The sequence below is a fragment of the Salminus brasiliensis genome, chromosome 15 (genome assembly GCF_030463535.1).
Source record: "Salminus brasiliensis chromosome 15, fSalBra1.hap2, whole genome shotgun sequence".
Taxonomy (NCBI): domain Eukaryota; kingdom Metazoa; phylum Chordata; class Actinopteri; order Characiformes; family Bryconidae; genus Salminus; species Salminus brasiliensis.
Genome location: NC_132892.1, coordinates 32,255,936 through 32,267,083, shown reverse-complemented (window position 1 = coordinate 32,267,083; position 11,148 = coordinate 32,255,936). Strand labels below are relative to the sequence as shown.

The following is an 11,148-nucleotide window of genomic DNA, read 5'->3' as shown; positions in this document are numbered from 1 at the left end:
TTGGCTGTCCTTCTCTACAGGGACTAGACAACTAGACATTTGCACATCTAGGTCAGCAATGGGTGCAAAGTTCCCAATGCATTCATTCATTAGAAGGGGTGTCCACAAATATTTGGACGTGTAGTGTATGGAAAATCTGAATTGATTAATATTGTATTTTAACTTAAGAGGTTTTTCTGCAAGCGGTTGCAGGATTTTATCACATGGGTCATTCAGACCACGTAAACACACACACTAGTGAACTAGGGGCAGTGAGCGCACACACTCCAGCCAACTCCAGCGAAGGGCCGTGCTCAAGGGCCCAACAGTGGCAGTTTGCCGAGCCCGGGTATCGAACCCACAACCCTGTCATCAACAGCCTGGCGCTCTAACCGCTGAGGGGACCACATGGGACCAGTTTCCTCGGTGGGACGGATGGGCAGAGTGCGTCTCAGATCAGATTGGTTTGCGTTTACATGTTCATTTTATTTATTTATTTATTTATTTATTTGATCCGGTTTTAATCCTGATCCTCAAGACGCTGGAAGTGACCAGGTGTAAACGGGGTCCGAGACTCTGAGTTCTAGTTCTACTAGTCCTGAATCCAGCCTCCTTAATCTCCACACAGAGCTGACTAGGCCCGCTGAGGAGTGGAATATCGTTGGTTCTTGAGAAATATCGCGGGCCCAAAAGTTCGATAGCCAAAAACGCTCAACCGTGATGTTCAGCATGGCCGCGAGATGTTCCCCTCCAGCGAGCGTAGCTGTTGGGTAGCTGGATTGTTCGGTAAATTGAGCCTGGTCCTGGAAAACAGTGGAATGCTGGATGATTTCTCTCTCAGATGAATTTGCTTCACATTTGAACGTCTGAAGAAACGCGAGGTCACCTCCAGTTGCGTCACTCCAGAAGAAGAAGAAGAAGGCGGCCAGGGCCGGTCCCGTTGAGAAGACGTCCCAGGCCTTGGTTTTGTCCACTTCTTTTCTGGTATTGGTTTTGAACTCGGCGCAGTCGGCGCAGCGCAGGCTCCCCCGCTGGGCCTGGACTTTTTGCGGCCTGTTTCTTTCTTCCCCTTTTCGAGCCTCCATTTCTCCATTTCCTCCGCCGGCGAGGTCCTGTTCTCCTTCCTGTCGGGATAGCTAAAGCGAAACTGCTGGCTTATTTCGGGCGGTTTTGTAATACTTGAGTCTATGTTAACTCTCCAGGTTCCGCAGAACGAACATACAGCGTTACCGTCTGAAGACACAGCAGAGCTCTCTCTTGTGATATTTTTTTTCACCACAAGAATCATTCCAATAAAGTGTTACTTGTGTAAATATCACATTCCCGAGGCCTGATTTCAGACTGAGGTGGTCATGCTTTCAGTTTGTTTATATAATATATATATTTATACAGCTCTGCCGAAAATTAGGAGACCACTTAATTGTTTTTCCTGTATATGGCAGCTAGGGCTGGGCGATATGGTAAAAATATTAGATCACGATATTTAAAGACTTTTCCGCGATGCACTACATCTATCACCATACATATCATCACAGATTAAAAACATCAGTAGTGACAGATTCTTATAAACTACTATTCCGATCCCCTCCTTCACTGAATACAGTAAAAACAATACTGCCTATAACTGCCTATAAAAGCAAAAATCCGATCAGCCACTTCATTAGTACCACCTCCTTGTTTCTACACTCACTGGCCATTCTACCAGCTCCACTGACCGTACAGGAGCACTGTGTAGTTCTATAGGTCCCGACTGTGTCCATCTGTTTCTCTGCAGACTCTGCTCTCAGCCTCCTCCGTTCACCCTGTTGGTTCTTCAGTGCTCAGGACCCCACAGGACGGACCACCGCAGAGCAGACTGTAGTATTTGGGTCAGCATTCTCAGCACTGCAGTGACACCAGAGTGGATCAGACACATCGGTGCTGCTGGAGTGCTTAAACACTGTGTCTGTCTGTCTGTCCACTCACTGTCCACTCACTGTCCACTCTCTATTAGACACTCCTCTTACTTGTAGATGTAAAGCCTGAGACTGAGGCTCTGTATCTGCTGCTGTGCAGCTTGTATTGGTCATCCTCTAGTCCTTTATCAGTGCCCACGGGACGTGACTGTAGAAACAAGGAGGTGGTGTTAATGTTATGGCTGATCTGTGTTTTATATATATATATATATGCAAGGACACTTTGCCAACTGTGAAGCATGGGGGTGGAACCATCATGCTCTGGGGTTGTGTTTCCACCAGTGGCATTGGTAATATTACTAGAACCACTGGCTTTTCTAAAGAACCCTTGAGTCATCTCAAGTTTGTAATATAAATTGTTCGCTGAAAACATAGAGAACAAGTTATCAGGTTTTTATCTAGAACCTTTACTAAACCCTTTTTTGAGTAAAACATTTGTAGAGATTGTAGGAAATATTGCTCTCTGAAGAATCATGAAATAAACATTTAAATGATTGTGTTCTATCTAGAACCACTGCTTTGACTAAAGAACCCTTAAAAACATTTTATAGCTTATAGGAAATGGTTCTCTAAAGAATGATTCCCCCTTGTGTTTGATTCGAACCATTAAGCCATTTACACATTCAAATGTTTGAATTGTCAGAGTTCTATCTAGAACCCATGAACAGCCCTTTATTAAAGGCCGCAGTGAAGTGTGCTCTGCCTTTACTAAAGAACCCTTTAGGAACCCCTTTTTATGGTAAAGTATCATATATTAAATATTTACACATTTGAATGGTTGCATTCTATCTAGAACCATTGCTTTTACCAAAGAAGCCTCAAAATATTTTAAAGGTTGTAGGAAATGGTTCTCTAAAGAATGATCTTTCCCTTGTGTTCGATGAACCATTAAGTCATTTACATGTTTAAATGTTTGAATTGTCAGAGTTCTATCTAGAACCCATGAACAAGCCTCTATTAAAGGGTGCTCTGCCTTTACTAAAGAACCTTTGAGGAACACCTATTTTATGGCTATAGTAAAATTGCTCTCTAAAATATTGTATATCACTTGTATTTAAAGGACATTCCAATGTTTTTGGGTTCTGTCTAGAACCACTACATTTACAAAAGAACCCCTGATTAAATACTTTTATGATGGCTGCAGTGAAATTACTATCTAAAGAATAATGTATGAATAATTGAAACATGTAAACAGTTCTTTGAATTGTCGAGGTTCTGTCTAGAACCACAGCATTTACCAAAAAAACACTTGAAGAACCTACTTTATAAAGGTTGTAATAAAACTGTTCTCTAAAGAATGATTTATGCTGCGTAGTTGAAGAACTATTTATCTTTTTACACATTGAAATAGTTCTTTGAGTTGTCAGGTTCTATCTAGAACCACAGCATTTACCAAAGAACACCTGAACAACCTAATTTTCAAAGGCTGTAATAAGTTATAATCTAATAATCTATCTATTGTATTTACATTTACATTTATGCATTCAGATGGTTCTTTGAGTTGTCAGGGTTCTACCTAGAACAGAACATGAAGAACCCATTTTAAAGGCTGTAGTAAAACTGCTCTCAAAAGAACATTCTATATTTCATAGTTGAAGAACCATTTTACCATTCAAATAGTTCTGTCAAGAGTTGTCATGGTTCTATCTAGAACCTCTAAATCTACCAACAAACACCTGAAGAACCTAATTCTTAAAGGTTGTAGTGAAATTGCTCTTTAAAATCTATATTGTATTTATATTTATGCATTCAGATGGTTCTTTGAGTTGTCAGGGTTCTACCTAGAACCTTTAAATTAGCCAAAGAACACTTTAAGAACCTAATTTTAAAGGTTGTAGTGAAATTGCTCATTAAAATGATGAATCTATTATATTTACATTCATGCATTCAAATTGAGTTGTTAAGGTTCTACCTAGAATAGACCCTGAAGAACCCATTTTAAGGGGTTGTAGTAAAACTGCTTTCTAAAGAATAATCTATACTTTGTAGTTGAAGAACCATTTAACCATTCAAATAGTTCTTTGAGTTGTCAGGGTTCTATCTAGAACCTCTAAATTTATCAAAGAACACTAATTTTCAAAGGTTGTGGCGAATTTGCTCTTTAAAATGATCTATACTGTATTTACATTTATGCATTTAGATGGTTCTTTGAGTTGTCAAGGTTCTACCTAGAACAGAACATGAAGAACCCATTTTAAAGGTTGTAGTTAAACTGCTCTCAAAAGAATGATCTATACTATACTATGGTCTACAGTAGTTGAAGAACCATTTAACCATTCAAATAGTTCTTTGAGTTGTCATGGCTCTATCTAGAACCTCTAAATTTGCCAAAGAACACTTAAAGAACCTAATTTTAATGGGTTGTAGTAAAAGTGCTCTCAAAAGAATAATCTATACTTTGTAGTTAAAGAACCATTTACCCATTCAAATAGTTCTTTGAGTTGTCATGGCTCTATCTAGAACCTCTTAATTAGCCAAAGAACACTTAAAGAACCTAATTTTAAGAGGTTGTAGTAAAAGTGCTCTCAAAAGAATTATCTATACTTTGTAGTTGAAGAACCATTTAACCATTTAAATAGTTCTTTGAGTTGTCAAGGTTCGATCTAGAACCTCTAAATCAAGGTTGTCAAGGTTCTACCTAGAACAGAACATGAAGAACCCATTTTAAAGGTTGTAGTCAAACTGCTCTCAAAAGAATGATCTATACTATACTATTGTCTACAGCAGTTGAAGAACCATTTAACCATTCAAATGGCTCTATCTAGAACCTCTAAAGTTCCCAAAGAACCTCATTTTGCAGGGGTTGTAGTAAAGGTGCTATCTGAAGAGTGAATGGTTCTCTTTAAGGAACCATTTCTGCCTCTAAATGTTTCTTTAAGTTGTCAGAGTTATATCTAGAACCCTTGAGGAACCCTCTCCTGAAGGCTGCAGTGAATGTGCTCGAGGTTGTTAAGGTCGGACTGACGGCCCGTCTCCCGCTGTAACTCGCCCAGTCCACCTTAAGCGCTCTGCCGATCTGCTCCGCTCCACCTTAAGCGCTGAACGCAGGCGTAGAGCGGCTTCCGCTGCGAGCACGAGCGCAGACCCGACAGCGCGGAGCTGCGGGCGGGACCGGGACCGGAGTCCGGAGTCCGGAGGAAACGGAACCATGTCGGAGCCACGGTACCGAGCCTGGATCCTGGACACGATAGACTCCCTGCGCTCGCGGAAGGCGCGCCCGGACCTGGAGCGAATCTGCCGGATGGTGCGACGGCGGCACGGCTCGGACCCCGAGCGCACGCGCGCCGAGCTCGAGAGGCTCATCCAGGAGCGGGCGGTGCTGAAAGTGAGCTACAAGGGGTCCACCTCCTACCGGAACGCGGCCAGGGTACAGCGGAAGGGCCGGAGGACCACCACCACCTCCACCTCCACCTCCACCTCCACCAACAACAACAACAATAACAACACGCTCGAGCTCTCTTTACGCGACCGCGAGCGCAGTAACAGCGGCAGCAGCAGTAGCAACGGTAACGGTAACTATAGTAACGGTAACAGCAGCGGTAACGGCAACGACAACAAAAGCACGCACGCGGATCACGAGCGCGGCGGCGGCGGCGGCGGCGGTGGGCCAGCGAGTTGCGGAAAGTCGTCGCGCGAGAGTTGCACGAGCACCTGCACGAGCACCCGCGACCTTCGCGTAGAGAGGGGCGAAGAAGAAGCGCGAGAGACCCGTCACGAGCAAACTTCTCGCAGCGAACAGCAGCAGCACGAGCTCGCGAAGCCTGAACGCGCTCCTGCTGCTGCTGCTGGTTCTGGTTCTGGTTCTGACGGTAGTGGTGGAGGTCGTGGTGCTGCTGGTGCTGCTGGTGCTGGAGAAGGTTCCACTGGTTCTGCTGGTTCTGCTGGTGGAGATGGTGGTGGTGCTGCTGGCTCCGCTGGTTATACTAGTGATGGTGGAGGTGGAGGTGGAGGTGGTCACGCGCTGCTGGGACCGAGGAAGGTCCTGAGCGCGCACGAGCAGCACGAGAAGCTGACGAGGCATCGCGCGCGAGCGCTGGAGAACAGCAGCAGCAGCAGCAGCAAGAACAGGAGGAAGAAGCAGAGGATGATGATGGTGATGGAGGTGGTGAAGAAGAAGAGGTGCAGGACAACGGAAACGGCAGCAGCTGCAGCGCGTGTGCTCGGACAAGCCGGCTCGCGACTGTGCAAGAAGAAGAAAAAGAAGAGGAAGAGGAAGGGGGGAGGAGGAGGAGGAGGAGGAGGAGGAGGAAGAGGCGCGCGGGACGACGAGAGCAAGGTGAAGTTGTTTGACATGTAGCGCACGCATTGTACCCCTCCCCCCTTTCCTAAAACTCACACGAACAAGGGCGCTCGCGCACTCCTATACACACACACACACACGCGCGCGCGCGCGCGCGCATGCATACGCACAAACACGCATAAAAGAACCGTCACACGCGCGCGAGCTCTTACAAACCAAACGAGCCGCTTGTGTTTGATCTTGAAAGAAAAAAAAAAACAAACAAAACAATAACAGACGCGAGGGAGGGAGCGCGCTCGTGCGTCCCTTTCTGCTTCTCGTCCTTAAAACTCGCGATCATTTATTTATGCGTGCACGTGCATGCGTGTGCGTGTGTGTGCGTGTGCGTGCATTTGTGTGTGTGTGTGTGTGTGTGTGCATTTGTGTGTGTGTGTGTGTGTTCGCGCGTGTGCAAGCGCTCGTTTGTGTGTGTATGTGTGTGTGTTAGTGCGCGAGCGCCCTTTATCTTAGTGTGTGTGTGTGTTTGCGAACGTGATAGATGTTCTAGCCACCTCGGCCGTCTGTGTGTGTGTGTGTGTGTGTGTGTGTGTGTGTCCGTCTGTCTGTGTGTCTCACTTCAGCGCGCGAGCAGCACAAAAGGTGCGGCGGGCTCGAGCTCGCCCCCCCTCCTCCTCCTCCTTTCCACCCTCCGCCTGTCTGCTCAGCTCGCACTCGCGCCGGCTGTGGACTATACATCACACACGCACGCGCGCGCACGCACGCACGCGGACACACACATATCTGATGTGCTGTGTGTGATGTGTTGTGCGGTCGCGCGCTCCTTCCTGCTGTGTGTGAAAGTTGCGCTGCGTGTGTTTCAGTGGGCGGGGTCTCTTAACTCTCACACGCGCCCAGGGGGAAGAGAGGGGGGGGGGGAGACACATACAAAGAGACAAAGAGAGAGAGAGGGGGAGGGGGGGGGCAGAAAGGTTACGTGAAAAAATGCTCGCGCGGCGCACTTGAGAGGCGCGAGCGTGCTCGTGTTGCCTCCCTCTAACGAATTAACGAGCGCCGTGCACGCGCTGCGCGGAGGAAGGACAGGTGTTTGGGGCCTGGTTCAGAGCGCGAGACCTTTATTAGCCTGCCTCCAGGATCGCGCGCGCGCTCTCCTTTCTGTCCCATCTTTTCTCAAACCGCAGCAGAGGTCGCGAGTGAGCACGTGCGAGGAGCACGCCGTCGTTAGGCCTCATACCCTGCTCATACACACTGCGTGTCCAAAAGTTTATGGACACTTATGGTCTTCTAGTGAATGAATGCATCCAGCTGCTTTAAGCTGCACCCATTGCTGACACAGATGTGCAAATGCACACACACACACACACACACACACACACACACACATGCATGCACAGCTTGTCTAGTCCATGTAGAGACGTATCGCCAAAAGATTAGGACTCTCTCTGCAGAGAGCTGATCTACATGAAGCTATCGGCACCATGCTGCTGCCTAATAATGCCAGGCGTGGGCTAGAGGGGTATAATAAAGCCCCCCAGCATTGAGGACAGTGGAACAGTGGAAGAACTGATGGTGAGTTGTCCCTCCATGTCCAGTGTCTCCAAAGTTGTCCCTGGGCTGACATCAGAAATCAGTGTAACGCTTACTCTGCTCGGCCGTAAGTAGGCGGGGCTACACTCAGGATTGACACAAGTGATTGACAGACAGCCGGTCGTCTGCAGCAGGACCTGGAGACATGGAGGAGCTGTAGAGTTGTGGAGTTGGGAATCCAGGGCGGGGGGGAAATCTGCTCTGCTTCTGTGCTGAAAGCTCAGTGAAGACGGTCTGAGACACTCAGGCCTGGTCCGGGAGAAGGGGGAGGGGCTACCAAATTGACTGGAGAGTCTGGCTCTGCTTCTGGTGTCTCAGGGGGGACACTGTGGCACAGTTTCCCCTCCAGACTTGCTGGACGAGTGCCATAACAATGCATGTGATTGACAGATGTCTCTTTGATGTCATTTGTTCCACAGGAGGGAGGAAAGGGGGAGGGAACAATGGCGACAGAGAGTGAAGAGGAGGAGGAGGATGAGGAGGAGGAAGCAGAAGAGCAGGAGAAGAAGGAGGAGGGTTCTGCTCTGGTTCATCCCCAGGCCACCAAAAGCGAAGGCCAAGCAGGGGTCATGGGTCAGAATCCTGCTCCAGCTTCAGGCAGTGTGGTGATGTCAGAGGAGAAGCTCCAGCCCCTGTTGTTGGCAGCATCATCATCATCATCATCATCGTCGTCGTCGTCGTCATCTGCGTTATCACCGTCGCTATCGAGGCTAAGTTCTCTACATCAGGACGCAGACAGTGAAGGTATTCCCAGTGTGCTTTTTAGGACCTTAGGATAGGAGTCGTCTAGGGAGCCTAGTATTTTATTGCTTTTATGGACAAAAGTATTTGGACGCCCTGCTCATTCAGTGCTTCTTCTGAAATCAAGGCTATTAAAAAGAGCTCATCCTGCTTTTGTTGGAGTAACTGTCTCTACTGTCCAGGGAAGAAGCTTTCAGGCCTTCTACTAGGTTTTGGAGAGGGAGCATTGCTGTGAGGATTTGATTGCATTCAGCAACCAGAGCGTTAGTGAAGTCGGGATGTTGGATGATGGTCACGACCACCCCACCTCATCATCCTCAATCAACTCCCAAACTGATGAAGCACTGCCTTCATTCCAGAGAACACTGGAACACTTCCACTGCTCCACAGCTCCTCGATGCTGGGGGGCTTTATTCATACCCCTCTAGCCTAGAATAGGGTCATGATGTTGATCTGCTCCAGAGAGTCCTATTCTATTGGCAGTACTTCTTCTCTACAGACTAGGCAAGGCAAGCTGTGTGTGTGTGTGCATTTGCACATCTGTGTCAGCAATGGGTGCAACTTAATGTAGCTGAATGCTTTCAATAGGAGGGGTGTCCACAAACTTTTGGACATATAGTGTCGGCCATTCCGAAGTGTAAATGATGGAGAAACTGTTGTTAGTGTCTCTTTAATGAAGGTAAAAACGAACAATCAGTCCATTACACCTAAAATACACCAACCAGCCATAACATTAGAACCACTGACTGGAGACGTGAAGAACACTGATGATCTGGTTCCAGTGGCTCCTTTCAGGGGTGGATATATTAGGCAGCGAGTGAACAGTCAGTTCTTGAGGGTGACGAAGGTGCTGAAGCAGGGAAAATGGACAAGCATAAGAATCTGAGACACTTTGACAAGAACCGAACTGTGATGTTCTAGACAATGACTGGGTCAGAGCATCTCCAGAACATCAGGCATTAGGTCTTGTATGGGGGTCCCATCCAATGAAAGGGGCGATGGGTGAAAGCCATGGGTGCCCAAGGCTCTTACTGATGCTCATGGAGGTCCCACCCACCTCACAACTTACAGAAATTAAGGCGTTTAAGATGTTCTGACTGGGTCAAAACATCTCCAGAACATCAGGCATCAGGTCTTGTGTGGGGTTCCCAACCGGTGAAAGGGGCGATGGGTGAAAGCCATGGGTGCCCAAGGCTCTTACTGATGCTCATGGAGGTCCCACCCACCTCACAACTTACAGGATTTAAGGGATTTAAGATGTTCTGACTGGGTCAGAACATCTCCAGAACATCAGGCATCAGGTCTTGTGTGGGGGTCCCATCCGATGAAAGCCACCTCACAACTTACAGAAATGAAGGGACCTGCTGCTGTCTAAAAGGGACACCTTCAGAGGTCTTGTGGAGTCTCCATGCCAGTAGCTCGGCTTCTCCGATGTGTGTACCCTATCTAACCTGTGTATGCTTCTCTCACGCCACCTGCAGGTGGGAGGGCGAATCAGGTGACATCTTTCGGCACAGGAGATTTAAAGGAGGAGCAAAGATCAGCCACACCAAACCAACTACAGACCGACACACAGGTAACCCCACCTAAATGTCAAATCTATACCAGCCTAACTCATCGGTAACCTCTCTCACCCTCACTCTCTCTCTTCTGCCTTTTCAGCCTCTGTCGGTTGTGGTGACGGACAGTGTGAGGATGCCTCCCTCCCTTCCCATTAAGAGCTGTAAGCCTCGTAACCTCAGTAAAAAAACACATGGACAAAAGTATTGGGACACCTTTACTATGCCACCTACAGGACGTCCCATTCTAAACCCATCGGCTTTATTAATAAGGAGCTGGTCTCCGTTTGCTCTAAGCTCTACCAGCAGCAGCAGGTCTGGAGCTCTGCTGCAGTTACTGAGTCAGTTGGAGGCTTTTCTGCACTCTGCTCTGAGCTCAGCACTCGGCCCTGACCCCGCTCTGTAACTTTACGTGGTCTGACAGACACTCAGTGGACACTGAGCTGCTCTCTGTGAGCTGTTCCTCCTAAACTCTTCCACAGTTCAATAATAACACCACTCACAGCTGATGGAGGAAGATCTAGGAGGGAGGAGATTTCACCAGCTGACTTGTTGTTGTTGGTGCAGCGGTGTCTCCTATTACATACAGAACCACGCTGGAGCTCAGTGAGCTCTTCAGAACCTTCCGTTCTTTCACTGATGTGTGGAAGAAAGGCAGAGTGCAGGACTAGGGGCTGGATTTTATACACCCAGGGTGGCAATGGGACTCAATTCAGTGATTAAGAGGTGTGTCCCAATACTTTTGTCCATATGGTGTACCTCTTCTAAGGTTTCTAACATTCTGCAGAGCAAAATGATGTAGATGGTTGTTGATGGTACAAGGTCTGTCCACAAATGATGTCTCTGATGTTCAAGAATATGTTTCTACAAGCAGCGCTGAACAGTAGAACAGTGCACCGCCCTGCTGGCTCAGATCAGCTGTCCTGCGGTCCTGCAGGTTCCTGGCAGTCATGTAGGGGGTTTGATTTGCCTGTCTTACCAGCATATGAGCAGTTCTCTATAAGAGTTGTCTTAGCCTTCCAGATCTCATCTTGACTTCCACAGTTCCCCATCTCTTAATCACAGCCCACACTCCAGCCTTCTCCTGCCT

At 47.6% G+C, this 11,148-nt stretch overlaps 1 protein-coding gene across 1 annotated transcript in view; it reads left to right on the top strand.

Annotated features, from left to right (window-relative positions):
• The first annotated feature begins 5,033 nt into the window (after positions 1-5,033).
• The window catches only part of samd1b (sterile alpha motif domain containing 1b), a 12,243-nt gene continuing 6,128 nt past the window's right edge, over positions 5,034-11,148 (top strand). Inside the window, exons 1-4 of the mRNA XM_072656947.1 lie at positions 5,034-6,141; positions 8,241-8,502; positions 9,981-10,075; positions 10,162-10,222. Coding sequence (XP_072513048.1) covers positions 5,083-6,141; positions 8,241-8,502; positions 9,981-10,075; positions 10,162-10,222 — 1,477 coding nt within the window. The 5' untranslated portion in view covers positions 5,034-5,082. The remainder of the gene's footprint in view (positions 6,142-8,240; positions 8,503-9,980; positions 10,076-10,161; positions 10,223-11,148) is intronic.